Source organism: Nyctereutes procyonoides, unplaced genomic scaffold (genome assembly GCF_905146905.1).
Source record: "Nyctereutes procyonoides isolate TBG_1078 unplaced genomic scaffold, NYPRO_anot_genome, whole genome shotgun sequence".
Lineage (NCBI taxonomy): Eukaryota > Metazoa > Chordata > Mammalia > Carnivora > Canidae > Nyctereutes > Nyctereutes procyonoides.
Genome location: NW_026575136.1, coordinates 794,399 through 815,434, shown reverse-complemented (window position 1 = coordinate 815,434; position 21,036 = coordinate 794,399). Strand labels below are relative to the sequence as shown.

The window sequence follows — 21,036 nt, the reverse complement described above, 5'->3', positions numbered from 1 at the left end:
ATGACCTGGAGTCCTGGGATCTAGTCCCACATCAGGCTCCCTGCGAGGAGCCTGCTTCTCCCTCCCTCCCTCTCTCTCTCTCTCTCTCATAAATAAATAAAATCTTTTTTTAAAAAAAAATATATTTGCTTTGTAGAATCCCTGATGGTCACGCAGTTTCTTTCTTGAGTATATAAATAAAACTCTCTGGGGAAACTCTTCTTGTCAAAGTTCACCCTAATGGAAATGTTTTTAAAATATCAAAAGGACTTAAAGAGCTAAAGTCACTTCCCCAGCAATTTTCAAAAATTTAACCTCAGCACTGAGGAGTGCTTAAATATCGATGAAACTCTCCTCAAACATCCCTTTTCCAGTTATCTTGTTACCATCCTTTACTGTCCTTATTGTCTACTTCAGAATTTTTTTTAAGATTTTATTTTTTTATTCATGAGAGACAGAGAAAGGCAGAGGCACAGGCAGAGGGAGAAGCAGGCTCCATGCAGGGAGAAGAGGTGGGACTCGAGCTCAGGCCTCTAGGATCACGCCCTGGGCTGGAGGCAGCGCTTAACCACTGAGCCATCCGCTCAGCTAAACCACTGAGCCCTCTCTGAGCTCTGCCCCCTACTTCCGAATTTAATGATTAGGAATCACTTGAGGCTTTCTCAGGTAATAATCTAGGGCTTTCAAAAAAAAAAAAAAAAAAGAGAAGCACTGAGGAAAGGGTATATTCTTAAGAAGTCCAAAGTTGTGCATGAATATTACTTAGAAATTCTTGGCATTCTTTTAGAATGGGTCTTTGAGGGCCACAGTCTCTTTGCTCCACATGGAGATCACTAAGTTGCAGCCACCCCCCCCGCCCCCACTTTTAAACAAGAACTGTGTCTGGCTCCATTTTGTAACTCTCCCAGCAGAGCACCTGGCGTATAGGAAAGCCCAAGAACTATTTGCTGCACGAATAGAATGAACATTCAAGCATAAAGGCAGGAAAATGAACCTAAGTCATGTCAGAGCAAAGCTTCTCTATCAAAACAATCATAAAATCCAAGGAATGAGAACACTTTCCTGATTTACAGAAGCATTGAGTAAAAGTTCTTATGATAGTTTTACATAAGTGTCATGAATTTATATAATCTTTTCACCTCACCCCTTATGATAGAGACTTGTAGATCAGACACTTTTCAAAAAGAAGAGGCATGCATTTTGTTTATTCAGGAACACACACCCACTCATTTACAGGCTCAGAAATAAATCTCATTAAGTTGAAGCGCCATGCTGAAATCACAGCTGTGAATCTTTCTCTTTCTTTCATCAAAATTTGAGGCACCATCTTTGATGGATGTCAATATTTTTCTCTTAAAAAGTAAATTTTGAATAACTTTTAAATTGCCATACATATTTATTTAAATGTTACAGAATGCATAAAAATAGAAGAGTGGTATATAAATGATATATTTATAATTAAAAGTATTCTTTGGAAATATGAGGTACCAAGTAAATGTAAGCTGATAAAGCATTAGACAAACAGATGTTTATTTTTTTTTAAATAAAATGCAATAAAAGGCTTTTCTGTACGATCACACTGCTGTAATATTGAAAATGTTTTCCACGCTAAAATACTAAAATATGGCTTTGTTGTGCACTGTATGTGTGTAGTGTGTTCTAAATTAAGCCATGGTTCAGAGGCAACCTTGGTTCTATGGATCAATAGCAACACACAACTCAAAGGCATCCCTAGGGTAAAGGAGCCAAGGAATCTTTTTAACCATCACAAACAGCTCATCACAAAGACAGAAAGGCAACAAAAACAGACACACACACATGTACACTAGGTTATGAGCAAGACCTAACATTTTATGGACCAAGTGGATAAGTAACTGGTTTTGAGATGCTATTCTCAACATCAGTGGGACATCAAGTAAGGGTACAAAGCTCAGCTGCAAGATATATCAGATCTTCATTCATGGCGTTCCGATTGGACTGTCTTTGAACATATGCCCTTTCAAGTGAAATTAATCAATCTCTTTATCACTCTCACTGCATCTGGAGCCATAATCATTACCCAACTGCTGAGAAAGAAATGAAACCACTAATCGCACAGGGAGTGGAGCTTAGTGTTCAGACTAAAGTTTTTATTAAATTCTAATTTGAAAAGTGATTTTTCATGACTAGCCATATAAGACATACTTATATGTCCAGGAGGTTGCACTACCAAAGCTGCCAGCTAAGTATCCACCAGCATGTTACCAACACGTTAACAACTATAGAACTTATGCTTTCTTTAAATTATTCAGTGATTGGAGCAACTGAGTGGCTCAGTCAATTAAGCGTCGAACTCCTGATTTCGGCTCAGGTCTTGATCTCAGGATTGTGAGATCGAGCCCCACATCAGGCTCCATGCCCAGCAGGGAGTCTGCTCTAGAGTCTCTCTCTTCTCCTTCTGCCCCTCCCACTGCTCTCTCTCTCAAAGGAAATAAATATATTTTTAAAAATAATTAAAAATAAATAAATTATTCAATGATTGAATCTTATGATGAACTTACAATACTCAACATGTAACACTCCAGATAGGAATATCAGAATCCATCTGATTCTCTGAATTTAACATAAATGCTGCCAACTATCAAACACATTAATGTCTAGTTATTCATAAGCCTGGAATTTCCCCACCAGCAATTTTAGGAACCCCACTTAATAGCTGTGACATAAACCCACTCAAATGTAATCAACAAGAGTGTCACCTAGTTGTCACTTATTTAACTTTCAAATACCTCCCGCGCTTTCAGAACACTACATAGAACTGTGCTTTGCTAGAAAACTGCAGGCATTTTCTTGTACAAAACTGATTTATACCAACTGAAAAAGATTGTCCAATGGACTTACCTTATAAAACTGGACATGTGTTCCCAGAAGAAAAGTTACACTGTTAAAATACAGTTTTAAAATCACATTTAGGAATTCAGTAAGCATCTTTGCATCATATAGTTGAACGATAAACTGTAGTTACTTGAAGTGTATCATAATACATGAGGTAGACATACATTAACACAAAAGTAAGACATTTAACTCCCAAGAGGCTAGAATTTATAGAGCACCAGACATAGACTGCAGGACTGATCTTTTTTTTTTTTTTTGTAAGATTTTATTTATTTATTCATGAGAGACACACACACACAGAGATAGGCAGAGGGAGAAGCAGGCTCCTGCAGGGAACCCGATGTGGGACTCGATCCTGGGTCTCCAGGATCACACTCTGGACTGAAGCCGCCTTAAACCGCTGAGCTACCCAGGCTGCCCCCTTTAATGGTTTAAAATGTACATACAGAATTGTAGTGTGATGACTACTTTCATATTTCTAGCATATTTATTAAATAAGACATAATAAATATATTTACTTTCTCTTTCCCTAATAAGAAAACTAGAATGCAAACATGCCTTCACTGTTGTTGCTTATTTTGAGGATACCTTAGATTTTGGTATGAGATTGATGTCATTTTTCAAGTTAAAGCAAAAATAATTGTTTAGAATTAAATTTAAGACTTACTAAATTATTTGCTTACACATTGTTTTTGTAGCTCATGCTTTTCTTCATGGATTTATTTTTTTTTAAGATTTTTCTATTTATTCATGAGAGAGAGAGAGAGAGAAAGAGAGAAGGGCAGAAACACAGGCAGAGCGAGAAGCAGGCTTCATGCAGGGAGCCTGACAGGGGACTCGATCCCGGGACTCCAGGACCACAACCTGAGCTGAAGGTGGCACTAAACTGCTGAGCCACCCAGGAATCCCCAGGACTGATCTTTAAGTAGTTCTAAGAAACAGAAAAACAATACCCCTCTCCCTTTCCTAGGCACTCTTCGCAATAAGCTACACACATGGGCCAGCTGCTGCCCTGTCTTAATAGCTTATTCATTTAACTGAAGATATTTTCCTTAACATGCTTCATTGGTGCTTTAAGGCATATTTGCTTTTATTGATCTGTTTCCCAAAACAAAGGCTCTTGCCATGATGCAGTGCTAGGAGTGGCCTTCTGGACCAGAGAGGTAATAGTACTCATTAAAAGTTATAGATCCTAAGTGAGTTTTAACACTTCTGTTACACAAGAAGCTTCTGTTAGGCAAGAAGTACTGCAAGTAAATTTTACTCCTAGAGTTAATATCTAGAAAGTCCAGGAAATTCTACATAGATCCCTGGTATCATCCATTTTAAATCAAAGAATCCCTTAATCTATCAAAACAGGCTTAATAACCAGTCATGGCAAGACACAAGATCTATGTAAGGAATCCATCATATTTCTTTGTACTACCAATAAACAATCTTAAAGTGTAATTAAGAGAACAACGCCATTCAGGGGATCCTGGGTGGCTCAGTCAGTTAACCGTCTACCTTCAGCTCAGGTCATGAACTCAGGGACCTGGGATTCAGCCCCATGTCCGGGCTCCCTGCTTGGTGGGGACCCTACTTCTCCTACTTCTCCCACTCCCTTTGCTGCTCCTCCTGCATGTGCTCCCCCTGGCTCCCTCTCAATTAAATAAATAAAATCTTACCCCAAAAATGAAAAAAAGAGAATAACCTCATTGAAAATAAATAAAATACTTATAAATAATTTAAAGGAAGTAAAAGTTTTGTAACCTAAAGATTACAAAATATTACTAGGGGAAATAAAACAAATGAAGAAATATTCCATGTTCATGGACTGAAAAATTCAATATTCTTAAAATGGCAATTCTTTCTAAATTGATTGATAGATTAGGCATCATTCCTATCAAAATTTCAGCAGACCTTCATGTAGAAGTTGACAAATTGATCCTAAAATGGAAATGTAAGAGATTCAGAATAGTAAAGGCAATTTTTAAAAGAACAAAGTTTGGGGCACTTGGGTGACTCAGTCGGTTAAGCATCTGACTCATGATTTCGGCTCAGGTAATAATCTCAGGGTTGTGAGATGGAGCCCTGCATCAGGTTCCACACCCAGTGGAACCTGCTTAAGATTCTCTCTCTCCCTTTCCCTCTCCCTCTGCCCCTCCACCCCCATACTCACTAAATAAATAAATAAATAAATAAATAAATAAATAAATAAATAAATAAAACAAAGTTGGAGGATTTTCACTTTCCAATTTCTGAACTTCTTATAAAGTTATCAAAATAAAAATGATAATAAATAATAAAGCTGCCAAGATAAGCTATAGTTATCAAGACAGCATAATATTGACATGAGGATAGACATATAGGAATTAGTGGAATATAGCAAAAAGTCCAGAAATAAACCCTTTTATTTATGGTCAACTGATGTTCACAAAAATGACAAGGCAACTCAATGAAAAAAATATAGCCTTTCAACAAATGGTGCTGGTACAACTGGATAGCTACATGCAATGAAATGAACTTAGATCTTTACCCCCACCATATAGAGCCGTAATTTAGAATCTATCTTATGCTTAGGTCTACGAGTTAAAACTATAAAATTTTTAAAAGAAAATATAGGAAAAAATCTTTGAGAACTTGAATAGGGCAAAGATTTTTTATCTATGGGTTGAACAGTGCAATCTACAAATGAAAACACTGATAAATTGGACTTCAAAATTCAAAACTTTTGCACTTCAAAGACATCATTAAAAATCGAAAAGCCAAACCACAGACTGAAAGTATTTTCAAATCACATGTTTAATAAAGCAGTTGTATCCAAAACATAAAAGAACTTTTGAAACTCACTAATAAGATTATCACCCAATTTTGAAATGCAAAAAGAATTTGAATAGACATTTCACCAAAGAAAATACATAAATGGCTAATAAATACATATAAAGACAATATCATTAATCATTAATAAAATTCAAATCAAAACCATAATGAGACTCTGTTTCACACTGACTATAATGAATTTAATCAAAAATATAGACAATAACAAATGTTATTGTCTAGAATACGATAAAAATATTGCTGGTAGGAATGTAAGATGCATGACCTCTTTGGAAAATGGTGTGTCATTTCTTAAAGAGTTAACAATCTATTTGCCATACAACCCAACAAATCCATTCCCAGGAAAAAAGAAAATATATGTCTACACCAAAACTTGCACATGTACATTCATAGCAGCACCATATACAGTAGCAGTAAAGTGGAAACAACTCAAATGTCCCTCAATTTGTGAATAAAAGAAGTTATATTAACACAGTAGACTATTGTACTATTCAGCAATACAAAGGAATGAGATATTAAGGCATGCTGTAATATGAATGAAATTCAAAAACATCACGCTATATGAAAGAAGCCAGTCACAAGAGACCACATCCTGTATGATTCCATTTATAGGAAATATCCTGACAAGGCAAATCTACAGAGCCCAAAAGTAGATCAGTAGTTGCCTGGGGTTGCAGGTGGGAATGAGGATTAGTGGTACTGTGGTGATGACTGCAAAACTTGGTACACAGTAAAAATAATTGAAATATACATATTAAATAGGTAATTTTTTACATATGTATTATACTTTAATAAAACTTTTAGAATTTTAAAAATAATCGTTCGTGCTAATTACTAGTATTGTAACATCATAGAATGCTATAAAGAGAAGCTTCCACTCGGCATAAAACATGTTTATCTGGATCATCAACTGTAAGCATTAATGATAAGCAATTAATATGAAATCTGAGGAAATAGAGAAGGTGGACATTTTGGGGGTTCATGGGCTTCTCTACTGAGAATGGCAAACATCATAAGCAGTTCTAAGTCAGAAGTTTCAAAAGAGGAAAACCAAAGGCCTTTGCATAATGAAAATTCTAGGTCATTGGGCTAGCTGTTGTCTCATCACTTAATACCTATGCTATTCAAAGTGAGTTTCCTCCTTAATCTGCCTGCAACATCTCAAGCTGTTGTGAGGAAAGTGTAATACATAAAAGAAAAGGCATTACAGTATATTTACTTTTTTACCTTATTGACAAATATTGAGGTGTCCTTGTACTCTTGCTTTTTTTTCTCATTCTGAGTCTGAAGATAGAAGTCAATCAGATAAATCCATTTAAGTTCAAACCTAGGTTTGGTCAAAATCAGGCCACATATTCTTGGCCCTTAAGAAAGCTCTGAGACTGCATTCTTCCTGGTGATTGTTTTGGATTGCATCCCATAGCTCGTGCCTTGGAAATAATAAAGTAGAATTTTATGAATGGAAATGTCAGGGGACATTATTTTTTGAAGGTCCAATATTTGAAAGAGCTAAGGTACATGAGGAATGTCACTAAAAGTAAACAAAATGACAACTTAAAAAATGTGTATTTTAGTAAATAAATTTTAAAGTGGAGAAAAAGAATGTCCAATCATCTCTTGAGAGAAATGATATTCATTATACCTTAATGTCTATCTGTCCAAATTAAATAGGGTTCTACATTTCAGAATATGCAAGGTACAGGATATAATCTCTCACAGTAGCACTCATTTAATAGTGATAAGGGAGTAGCACTGAATATTTAACATGACTTTGTGCAATATTTACTTTATTTTTTCAAATCATTCCTTTTTATTATTTAATTTAGTTTTTAAGACATCTCATGATGCAGATGGCAAGAATAAACACTTTTTGTGAGGTGGATCTAATTTTCACAGTAAGTGTTGATTAAGCTGGTTAAGAAGGCAAATGAGAACAATTGAAACTATCCCTCCCTGAAGGAATGGATGGATCTTGGGGGGTGTAGGGCTTGGGGAGACCTCTTTGGCTGTCAATAACCCACATCTTATCGACCATTCATTTATTGGTTCAGTTCATATGATGTCCTCAGGTATATGGTTCTGCAACTTTGAGTATAGAAAAAGTTCTTAAAGTATGTACCATAGACTATGAACTATATTTTACAAATATTTTCTCATTTACTCCCCATTGACTGATGAGAAAGTAAAGGCATAAACTTGAGGTCACACACAGCTTGGCTTAGGACCCAGACAATCTGACTGTGGTGTCCAAGTTTAGGACCATTCAATCAGGCCGCCTAATATATAGTGTCGGCATCTTTATTGTTTACAGGTTCTTTACAAAGAGAGCTAAGTAATTAAGCTTCAAAATTGTGTTTTAAAAAAGATTTAAAATGCAGCCACTCCTTTTCAACGCAGTGCACATACTTAGCAACAAAAATCTTTGAACAGCTGCATTCAATTAAAAAATTATTAATCCTGAGGAAAAATACATACACAAAAAATATATCCATATGCTATTCTTATCATTTCTTATGTTCCATTTGTAGTAAAGTATATTCATGAATGAAATCCACCATTGGGTGATAAAACTACTTATTCCACATTAGCTTATTATCTTTTTCTTTTTGGGGGAAAATGATCAATATAAGGGGATAATAATATCAAGACTCCCTACATGAACCACAGTTTGGTTACTATAGTAACTCCAAAGAAGCAAAGGAACAAAAGGATGAGATGGTTCATTCATATTCATACTTTTGCTATGAAAATAAGCTTTAAAAGTACATAGCATTAAAGAGAGTAGTAAATATGAACAGTGTTAAATGTATACCTTTTTTAAAAATATTTTATTTATTTATTTGAGAGAGAGAAAGAGAGAAGTGGAGGGGTGAGGGCAGAGGAAGAAGCAAACTCCTTATCAAGCAGGAAGCCCTATGCTCTGGGCTCCATCCCAAGACTCAGGACCAAGACCTGAGCCACCCAGGTACCCCAAATGTATACCTTCTGAGTTATTTTTCTCTGAGTCTCAGACATTATCTAATGTCTGCAGCACAGATGCCATCTGTGACTGTAAACTCCGGGGAACTTTGTGGATGTATCAAAACAAGCGTATGGGGATGCCTGGGTGGCTCAGCAGTTGAGCATCTGCCTTTGGATCAGGGCATGATCCCAGGATCCAGGAGTCCTACATTGGGCTTCCTGCGAGGAGCCTGTTTCTCCATCTGCCTGTGTCTCTGCCTCTGTGTGTGTCTCTCATGAATGAATAAATAAATCTTTTTAAAAAACAATGTATGGATTGAGTAAATCTATAACAACCTGTAAGAAGGCAGGCTTTTTTTTTTTATTTGTTTCCAATCAAGACTGACTGTATTTGATGGTACCTAAGGTGATAAGCATGAATATGTTTGTAAAATAAGCTTTTGGGGAACCTGGGTAGCTCAGTCAGTTGAACATCTGCTTTTGGATTAGGTCATGATCCTGGGGCCCTGAGCTGGAGCCCAGTATCCGGCTTTCAGCTCAGCAGGGAGTCTGGTTCTCTCTCTCTCCTTCTGCCTTTCTCCCACTCATGCTCTCTCCCTCTCTCAAATAAATAAATAAAATATTTAAGAAAATAAAATAAATTAAATAAGCTTTTAAGGTTGCTTTTTTGAATTCATAATAATGTCTTCTAGCCTTTAGTTCATGTTTCAATCCCACTTTGATAGATCTCACTTGTTTTCATTTTTTATTTTTTTCTTTCTTTCCACAGAAGCCTCTATTTTCCTAGTTAAGAATAATTCAAATGTATGTAAGAATCAAAATTCTACCATGGAAGGAAAAGTTAAGGCAGATATTTCCAGGTGGCCATAAAAGAACTTTCCGTTGATAATCTGACCTCCAGAGAGAAACTGTTCCCAGATTAAACCCCAGTCCAATAGCTCAGTCCAACCCAAAACATACAGAGACAATAAACATTCAAATTAAAATTTTAAAAATTTTAACCTGGGCGCAGTTTGGTTGGCCAGTTAACTTTATTAGCGACAGATTTTTGTAACACATGCTCAAAGAGAATAACTGAGTCAATCACAAAAATTACCATTTAGACATCCTCTTCATTCCAGAATAAACAACCTTTAGTAAAACTGGCAGAAAAATAAGTGAGACTTCTCATCAACTCAGGGAGTACAATACAAGTATATATTTTCACTCCTCCTAATACTCCACTGAACTGACAAAAAAGGCATTAAGAGATATAACTCGATAAGGGTCAAAAATATATTAAGAGGTGAAGAACAGATAGCAATAAATTCTGGAGCACAGAGAGCAGACAGAGGAGCACTAGGCAACCTGACAAAGTAAAGGAAGCTGAGGATTAGGGGCTTACAGAAGAGCATGGAAACAAGAGAAAAAGCCAATTTATACTTGCAGAACGTTGGGCAGACTTGGGACCTAGAGGCACCAGAAAGGAGTAAGGCTTGTGGCTTGATATGGGGAATAATTAAAAGTCTATAAATAGAATTAATTAGCCCCACAGATGCCTCTCTCTGTTCCTTCCTCAATCTCTGCAGGAAAACAGGCAGCAAAATTCATCTCCTCAAGAGAACATTTTTGAGGACAGCATACACATTGGAAGACAATGATGAAGTATGCTATTCAAAAGAGAGAAACTGGGATCCCTGGGTGGCGCAGCGGTTTGGCGCCTGCCTTTGGCCCAGGGCGCGATCCTGGAGACCCGGGATCGAATCCCACGTCAGGCTCCCGGTGCATGGAGCCTGCTTCTCCCTCTGCCTGTGTCTCTGCCTCTCTCTCTCTCTCTCTGTATGACTATCGTAAATAAATAAATAAAAAAAATTAAAAAAAAAAAAGAGAGAAATTAAGTGAAATGTTGAGGACTCAATGTTGAACCATCCCCGCCAAGGTCATTCTGCCCTGGTCATTTCTGTAGTGCAGTATAAGCAGTCAAGGAAAAGTTCATTTCAGAAGACGAAGGGATAATGGTCAGTTTTATGTGTCAACTTGATTGGACCACAGGATGCCCAATATTTAGTTAAACATTATTTATTAGTATATCTGTGAGGGTGCTTCTGAGGAGATTAGCATTTGAATCAGTAAACTGAGTAAAGCAGACTTCCATCCGCAATTTGGACAGGCATCCTCTAACCCACTGAGGGCCTGAACAGAACAAAAAGAGAGAGGAAGGAAAAATTCACTCTGCTTGACTTCTTGAGCTGAGACACTATTCTTCTCCTGCGTTTGAACTGGGACTTGCACCACTGGTTCCTCTGGTTCTCAGGCTTTTAGGCTAAAACTGAAACTACAGTACTGGTTTTCTGGGGCCTCCAGATGGCAGATCACAGGATTACTTAGGCTTCATAATCACGTGAGCCAATTACTTATAATAGATAATATATAATCTCTCTCCTTCCCTGTCTCCCCTCCTTCTTTCTCTCTTTCTCTCTCTCTCTATATATATGTATATAGATTGATAGATGATAGAGAGATAGAGAGATATAGATATATAGATATGTGTGTGTATGTACACATACGTATATTTACTCATGCACATATATCACATGTATAACATGCTATATGCTCTGTTTCTCTGGAGAACCCCGAGCAATCCAGGCACTAAATAACCCCTGTAATGAAGACTGCAAATTATTTGACTCACCTCCTGTCAAAAGATGGAACCTAAGTTCCCCCCTTACAGACTCCCTTGCAACCAACAAAAGGTAGCAGAAATGATCATGCATGGCTCCTAGTCTAGGTTAGAAAAAAACATACCACTCCTGCCTGTTTCTCTTTGGAATTTGCTCTGAGAGTCTTCAGCTACCATGTAAGAATTCTGGCTACCCTGAAGCCTCAATATGAAGAGACCAGGCATACAGACCACACAGAGAAAGAGAAAGAGATACCTAGAGGCCCAGCTATTCTAACCATAGCTTTTTGAGGCAGCTGAGTGAAGCAGACTTCCACATGACAGCCCATGCCACCATCTGACTGCAACAGCATAAGAGACCCCAAGTGAGATCACCTCGCTGGACCATCACCCTCAGATGTGTGAGCATCTTGTGTGAGTCATAAAATATTTGTAGTAGTTTAATTTTTTCCCTTTTCATCCTCTGTACCATTTATCCTTCCTCTAAATTTCTTCTTTTCTATTCATGTGTTTGTTTGATCATGGTCTCCGAGGTAGGGAGCTTTCTTTTAATGTCAATTGGATATGGCCTATCTCCTTAGTGTTTCCCAAGAGTGAAACTTGATGACTATCAATGTTTGAAACCATTATTTTGGAGTGGGCTGTTGCACAGAAATAGAGAAATGAAAAGAAGTATGAAACTTCTATGTTATTTGTTGAAGTTAACTTTCTTTTTTCATGATTATAATTTTTATTTCTAAGACGTTTTAAAAATGAAATAATTGCAAATCAATAACACAAGTTAACTTTCTACTAACTAGAACATAGAAATGACTGATCTCACCTAGATGGGCAGAAAAGGATAATATCCTCCCACAAGACTGAAATAAAACATGGCTAAAGGACTACATGTTGCTGAATCACTGATCAGTCTGGACCACTAACTTCATGAGACTTTCCCATGAGAGCCACAGGAGGAGCTATTGTTTTTACACAACTGCACTTGGGTGTATCTTTGTTATGGCAGCTTAGCTTCACCTTAAATAAACCCATGGTTAAGGCCCAGAGTAAAGTCTTTTAAGACTGACAGATATAGACTTTTGAGGAACCCATTCTTCAATAAAAAGGCCAGTTCATCATTCAGAGAAGCCTGATATGAAGCCCAAGTGGAATACATAGGCAGAGTGCCCCATTTGTCTTTAGTGCTTCACTCTTGGGAAACACTAAGGAGATAGGCCATAACCAATTGACATTAAAAGAAAGCTCCCTACCTCGGAGACTGTGATCAAACAAACACATGAATAGAAAAGAAGAAATTTAGAGGAAGGATAAATGGTACAGAGGATGAAAAGGGAAAAAATTAAACTACTACGAACATTTTCTAAATGAAAAGAAAATACATTTATGAAACAAGATGCACTAAAAATATAATCAGAGAAAAAGAGACCTCAGAAATTCAAAAACATGATACTGAAATAAAAAGTATTCAAAGGAAAGGCTGAAAGGTTAAGTAGAATCAATATTTTAGAAATTAAAATAAAAATGCAAACAAAAGAAAGCACACAGAAAAACAGGGAATATCTAAAAATTAAAGATCGGCTAGAGAGCTAAAGTATCTGTCTTGAGAAGTTTCAGGAGGGAGGAAACCACATACAAAGTAAATGTCAACACTGCAGAACCTGAGCATATTAATTAAAATATCCTCCTAGTGTTCAGGACAATAAGGAAAAAAAGAAGTACCCCAAAGTATATAATCATGAAATTTCAGAACATCCTACATAAAAAGAAGGTTCCAGAAAGAGGAAAACAAGTAAATGATGTACAAAGAGATGAGATCAGAATAACATCAAACTTCTTAGCAACAACACTGGAAGCTAAAGCAGAGGGAAGCAAAAACCTTCAAAATTCTGAAGTGTACTATGTACACTTCATACATCCCCACATAAGAGACCATGATCAAACAAACACATGAATAGAAGAGAAAAAGAAAGAGGAAGCATAAATGGTACAAAACACTCCTTTTAACCTTGAACTCCATACCTGAGCTATCAGTGAAGTATATGACAAATACAGAAACACTTTCAGACAGGAAAAATTACTTCCAATGTACCCGATTTTAGCAGTTCTAACAGGTAAGTTTAGTAATTCTAGAAAATAAGCCAACAAAGGCAAAGAGGAGAAAGAGAGCAGGGACCATGAGGTTTCAGATGAAAACATGAAGGAACAATCCCAAGAAAACAACGGTGGAAAGATCTCCCAAAGAAAACATTTGGTAGAGTATTTGCAGCCGTGCTTGAGTGCTTCAAAAAATTTCACAATGGGTGTGTGACACATCAAGTCCAGCATCAGGGGAAGACAGCAATAGGCTCAAAGAAGGGGAAACCAAAGGGAAAAATGAGGCAATTTTTCACTTCTGTGCCAAACAAAAAGCTGAGAAGAGGGATGCAGAAGCACTGAACACTGCTTGGCTCAGCAGAGAACAGTTATCCATGTAAAAATAATCACTGATTTAAAGATTGTGATCTCACCAGTTTGAAGGGGGTTGGTAAGGAGGAAAAGGGGCAGGAGATGAGGGATACATCCTCAACTAACATCACAGAAAATCAATAGGAAATATCTAGTCTGTATAAATCGAGAACTCTCAGTAACAAGCAGATGGCTTAGAAACATGGAGGGGAACATCAGGATAAATAGCACAAGGTACTGGAAGTGGCTCCCCTGTGAAAATGACCTGGGAGGTGACATGCAACTGTAATGCATCATCAGAAGGATTAGAGGACAGTAAATTTCAAACTATGCACCCATTCCTCGTTATAAAAACGTGTCTTCAAGATCTTTTTCCAGAGATGATCAGAAACAGTCCTGGAACCAAACAACAAGGAAATATGGGCCTATTTTCATATTTACTGATCTATATGTTTGACTTTGGTTTTTATTAATTCTATATTCTCTCCTTAATATTTATATCGAGTTCTAGAATAGCAGGACATCATACCTTCTATTTCTGCAGTCTCATCACCCTCTTAAATACACGAATTTACACAGACAAACCCACAGAAGACAGTTCCCCACACTCTGCAAATACGTAATGTGCTGGGAATATTTCGCGCAACAGTTATTTGTGTACTAGGTACCTGGTACATATCCATGAATAAAATTGGCAAAATCCCTGTCCTCAGGGAGTGTGTATTATAGCATTACTCAGGAAAAAAAGCAGAATAATTTATTTTATATTACTTAAATAATAAAGACTTGTTCTGACTTTTTGGGAGCATTATAACATTATTAGTACTTGTGGTCTCTAAAGAAAAATAATTAGAATTTTTAGCAGTGAATCCCATGCCATATATGTCTATGCTTTTTGATGTCAAAGAAATCACACCACTGAGAGTATATTATGCACTGTCTCTAAGATTAATATCCATATAAGTAATTTAAATGATTTCAATTTAATAAAATTCTCAAAAGAAATATTTCATGGACATAGGCAAGAAATTAGCTCTCTCCTAAGAACATTATATTTTCTCTAGGATCCCTAAACTTTAAGTTATATATATGTTACATAAATGTAATATATATAATTTTGTATTATTTTTTCTTAAAGTGCTTTCAATGCTGAAAACATAACTATTTAAGCTATAAATAAATATTACTCTATGTAAGATCCTTTTTCCTTATATAATGTCATTTTCATAATCCCCTTTTTTTCCCTGAAAAAAAGATTAATTCCAACTTAACCACTTAGTTCTTAGAACATGAGTCATTATTCTCACCCTTTTCATTCACTGAGAAGGAGCTACTGAAATGAAAGCTTTCCAAGACCATGTCATATAGAAAGTTCTAGGCCTAAAAAGTTAGTGAAATTACTTATGACTACTTATTAATAAAATATATTTAACTGTCAAGCTGATCTCCTCTTTTCTGTATGTTTAAAGAGCAGAAGTATGCAAAAATTGGATAACATAAAAGGAAGTATATTGTACACACTGGATTATTAATAATGATTAAAAAATAATAATAGGTAACATTTATTGAGTAGGTATATTATACACAGGTATTTCCATAAATTGTTTTACTTAATGTTCAGAAAAGTCCCATGAAGTATTTATTATCCTTACTTTTGGATGGATAAATAGGGCTGAACTCTCTTCTCTTTAGATAACTAGGATTCGAATGTGGGTCGGCCTGCGTATAAAGCTCTAGCTCTTTCGTATACTCAAAGGATCTCTTAGGATGATTTAAGGCTATTAAAAGAACTTCTCACAAAGAGACAAATGTGGATTATTTTTTTTTCCTTTCATACCTTATTATTCATAGCAAAACTTGTTTTCCAGGCTTTTTATAAACTCACTTGCAAGATGTAATTTGGAGTGATGAAAATGTTCTGGAACTAGAGAGTGGTGATGTCTGCACCAACTGTGAACATACTAAATGTCACTGAATTGTATACTTCAAAATGGTTACAATGGTAAAGTTTATGTTATGTGTATTTTACTACTGCAATTTTTAATGTTTTTGGGCACAAAGGAAGCACAGTGAAAGTATATCCTCTACATGCATAGGATGACAAATTTTAAGGTCATCTCTTCAGTTCTAAGGCTACATATTTAAATTCTATCACTTTGATAGTGACTTCTTCACTGAAGTCTCTGCACTGGCAGAGACTTTCTCCTAATTTAAGTAAGACCCATATATTCGGGCAGCCCCAGTGGCTCAGCAGTTTAGCTCTGCCTTAAGCCCAGGGCCTGATCCTGGAGACCCGGGATCGAGTCCCACATCGGGCTCCCTGCATGGAGCCTGCTTCTCCCTCTGCCTATGTTTCTGCGCCCCACCCCTCTCTGATGAATAAATAAATAAAATATTTTTTAAAAAGACCCATATATTCAACTTCCTAGTGAGCATCTCTCACAAATTTCTCAACAATGTAACATGTTCAGTCCCAAATTGCTAATGGTGTCTCCATGCCAGTTCCTTCATAGTTGGCCTGTGTTAAGTGACAGCAGCTCCCCTGGTCCAGCTGTTCAGAGCAGTCTCAGTGTTACCCATGAGTCTCTTTGCTTCCCTGTACCCGCATATCAGTAAGTCATGATGCTTTACCTTCAATCAAGGTTTCTCAGTCTGGGCACTATTGACCCTTGGGGGCCTGGTCATTGTTGTGAGGGGGCCATCTTGTCGCTTCTATCTATGGTTGTCAGTAGCTCACCCCAGTTGTGACAAACAGAAAAGTCCCCTGCGGGGCAAAGTCACCCCTGGTTGAAAACCATGGCCTTAAATATATCCAGAATTCAATCTCTCCTCACCACCTTCACTGCCATGACCTTGGGTCAAGCTGTATCATCATTCTTCATTATTTTTACAGAAGCCTCCTCACTGGCCTTCCTGCTTCCACCATTCTTAATTGACCACCCACAATGATTCTACTATAATCTTATTAAAAATAAAGATCATGTCACCACGCTCTCAAAACTCCCCAGTGTCTTTCTGTCTCACCCAGAGCAAAAGCCAAATTGTATGTATGACACCTGATTTGAGTCCCATTCCGTCTACTGACCTGATTTGTCACTGTCCCCCATGCTCACTCTGTTCCAGCAAGCTGGCTTCTTCTCTGGTCTCCAAACATGTTGCACACACTCTTGCTTCAGGGCCTTTTGCCTTTGTTGAGACTTTCATCTGGAAAATTCTTTACCCTCTATCCCCCTGGCTGACTCCCTTCTTGCTTCAGATATTGATTCAAACTCACCTCTTTAGTGAAGCATCCCACAGCCCACCTGCTGGCAATTTTGGTCTCTCCATCTTATTGCATATCCCTCTTCCTTGCCTTCTCTTTCCTTCTGAACACTTACCACCATCTAGCATACTGTTTATTTACCTTCTCTATCATGTTCATTACCCCATTCCTTTGTCTGCTTTATTCTCAGTTTATCTCATGTGCTTGTAACAGTGCCTGACACACAATAAGGACTCGACAGGTATTAGTGGAATGAACGAATCTCTTAGAACCAATACTAAGAAATGTTTTGAGACCACTAGTTGCTATGGCTTTAGAAACCATGATCTGTTCAGATAAACAGATCTCTTCAAAGCAGCAGGCATGAATAGTTATATATTTACTTAAAGCAATAAGCAACATCACTCCTTATCTGGTACTCTTGCTGATGCAATCCTTCTTCTTGGCATGGATGGTAGATTGCTTGACACTAAATATAGATCAGAGGAGCTCATTGCAATGATAAGAGGCATTCAACAGCTTTGCCAGATCAATGACCCCACATCCTACAGCTCACTACTTTCTCTCAGTACAGAAATCCTTAGCAACATAATATTCCACTCACTTATTATTCATCAGTCCATTGTTTACCCAAAGCCCGGAATCACTTAGAAATGCCTCCAGTTTGGATGAGGTTGACTAACAGCTCATCCATGAACTCAGGGAAAACAGGAGACACCAACAAAAAGCTTAAGTTGTTGATACTGCAATCTAAACCAAGAGAAGGGTTTCTAGGTTTCTAAAATAAACTTATCTCCTGGGTCTCCTGGGAAAGCTGTTCAAATTTCAGAATATACTGGACCTGAGTTGTCAGATTTGATAACATACCCCAAAAATATAACTGATATCACCAGCAAAACAAGTTTTTTTTAAAAAAAAAAAAATCCAAATGAAACATAATAAACTCATGTAGAAGCACATTAACAGATTCTAAGATGCTAAAATTGCCTTGAAGGTAACGACCCAGAATTGCTCTAGTGCATATACCTCTTCAAAATGCTATGTTGTTTACCTTTATAATAGTGTAGCATTCATGTCACTATAATTTATAGTAGCAAAACACCAAAAACTGCTGATATGCCAAGCAGTAGGAAAAGAAAAGATAAAGCTACAAGGCACTGGTTAAATAAATTATTGAATAAAAATACAAAAGAATACTATATAACCATTAAAAGATAAAATTGCCCCATGTACACTAATAGGTAATGTTCATCAAGACATCATTATGTGATAAAATAAAGCTACAAAGGGTTCATAGTATGATTCTTATTATATGAAGCAGAGTGTGTGTATATATGTACATATACATATGTATGAATTAGTTATTTTCAAGACCACCTTCTCCATCATTATCTACTCTGCTTCCAGCCCAGGAGACTGGTCTGTATAGATAAATCAATGAGGTCTCCTGGCCCTGCAGCTTCTGGTTGGGTTCAGCCAATGACATCTCTGGCAGGAGATGTGAGGGCAAGAGCTATATTCCTCTGACCCCTTTCCTACTTCTCACTGCAGGTTAGTTACATCCCTCTAAAGGTCATGGCATCTGGGGGGGCATCCTCTCCTTAAAGTTTTCTTTCCAGATTCCAGAAACCACTTCCTTTTTTTGCCCCTGAAGATCCAGAAGTCCTAAAAACTGACACTAGCTCAGGGGTACTCCACAATTCCTTGTAGCTGTTCTTAAACTCTGCTCACACTTTACCACTTTCATGAATAGTCCTTTTATTAAACTCCTCCCAATGACCTTCTTTGCATGTACTGCTTCTTTTTTGTCAGAACTTTAAATAACAATAGTAGTACTTTGTGCGTATGTGTGTATCTTATGCGGTTTATATACATAAATATGCATGGATATATACTTTCATGTGCAAAGAAAATCTCTGAAGGATACATAAGAGATTGAAGATTGGAATATATGGTCTGGACGTTTGCTTTTCATTTTGCATCTTTTAAATTTTTTCTACTTTTAAAATATCTGGTCATATTCAAGTAATAAACTTGTAATTTTGAAGCAAACCCACATGGGAAATATATATTTATCACTTTTTTGATCGCACGTTAAGGAGAGAAAGAGGTAATAAACACGAGGGGAAATGAGAGTGACGACAGAGACTCATTTGGAACAGTGCAATGTGTCTGATGGGAAGGAATGTATCTCTGAAACTGAAGTTTGACAGTTATCAAAGAATTCATCCACTACAGCATTGGTCTGTACCATCTTGTTCCAACAACCTGCTTTTAGAAAAGCAGACTTATTTTTAAAATTTGTGTCCAAATAAGCCCTTTTTCTTCACACATCTCATTTGCTACTTTCCTTCCATCCTAACTGCACTTTTTTTTTTGAGAATTTTAGACAAGAGTGAAGTCACACAAATGTGTTCATTTAGATTTGATAAAATGTTTAGCCTTTTGTGATTAAAACAAAATAGCCCCTTTCACAGAATTGCAAGACTTACTTCTAGAACTATTCCAAAGCTTACTAAAACTACCATGAGGTAAAAAATACAAATCACTAATGTAGTATTAGAGCCCACAATTAAATTAATTTATAGGCGCTTTAGTGCAATTAAATTTCCTCCAGACCATATCTCTAATGGCACTAGGTTTTTTACTTAATATACTTTAAAGTATAATTTACTTTCATTTTTGCAAAGTCATTTAAATATTACAAATATCACTTTTGTACATATTTCCATAGTGACACAATACATTTGCAGTCTATTTAATTTACAACGATGAGAACAAAATGAAATCTCTTCAAGGACCATACATCTTCTACAACATAACATTTTCCTATTCTAAGATATTAAGTATATAAGTTATCTGTATTTGTAAGAATGGACTATTGAACCAGTAATAAATTTTTAAATGATCTGATTATGAAACTACAAAAATTAAAATCTAGAGCAAAGAAACACATCAGTAATACAAAGAAGCCAAGATGTTTAGGGTTCATCATTTAAGATAATAAAGTGTTAGCCTTTAAAATTAAATTTAACAGCTCTTTTCCACACTCAAATTAATGAAATACTTACAGAAGAACATGAGTTATATGCAAACCTCCAAATTTCAATTCAACTTATTCATATACTGATGAACAAGGTAGCTGAGGATCTCAAAATATATTAAGGAGACTTTATAGTCACAGCTAATGAGCAAAATTGTTAGGACAATTCTTCATGCTCTCCAAACCTAGATATGTAGGATCTAGGCTAAAAAATATTCAATAATAAATAGCTAACTAGTTTGTCAGCTAAAAGGGAGAGACATACAGAACTAGTACAAAGCATTTTTAGCTGAGGATATCAGCTAAATTCAGATGTCATTTTTGCTACAAATGTGCTGCACAGTGGTGATACATTTGACAAAGGAGAAGCAGATGTAATTATGGAACTCATAACTTTAATTGACAACAACATGAAAATTCAGAAGTGTAACAGCATCACAGAAAGAGGTGACAATTATGCAGTAATAAAAATTAAATGTAAGTTTTATTGTAAAGAGAAAAAGTCTATTTTTCCTCTCTGGATATTTCCTACTATTCCAGAAATACAAACAAGGATGCATAGGATATTCTTATCATTAATGAAAGTGGGACAAAGGACAACAGCCAGGACATTCCTACCTGGTTTCCAGATGAACTGATTATCCTTTTTGCCTTCCAAATGAGCTGCATGGGACAGCAAGAGAGAAAGCAATAGAAATAGCTTCCTCATGCTCCTCCATAACCAGCAAATGACAGCCAGATTACCCTTTGAAAACATTCTTCAGATTTTCAGCCTCTTGACTTGCCTATTCCTAAAAAAAAAAAAAAAAAGGAAAAGAAAGAAAGAAAACCAGATAAGTTTCTTCTGTACAAATTACAAAAACTCACACTGACTGCTAGAACCTTTACCATGATGACATTACAAACTCCCATTTCCATAAAAGGAATACTTATACTATTAACATTTTAAGATCAAAGGTTAATTAGCCATGCTTTCAATCCTTACCCATTGAA

The 21,036-nt window shown here is 36.5% G+C and overlaps 1 protein-coding gene across 1 annotated transcript in view; it reads right to left on the bottom strand.

The window, feature by feature from the left end:
- The window catches only part of LOC129495535 (thrombospondin type-1 domain-containing protein 7B), a 741,731-nt gene extending 720,931 nt beyond the window's left edge, over nucleotides 1–20,800 (bottom strand). Inside the window, exon 1 of the mRNA XM_055303120.1 lies at nucleotides 20,662–20,800. Coding sequence (XP_055159095.1) covers nucleotides 20,662–20,800 — 139 coding nt within the window. The remainder of the gene's footprint in view (nucleotides 1–20,661) is intronic.
- Nucleotides 20,801–21,036: the final 236 nt, after the last annotated feature.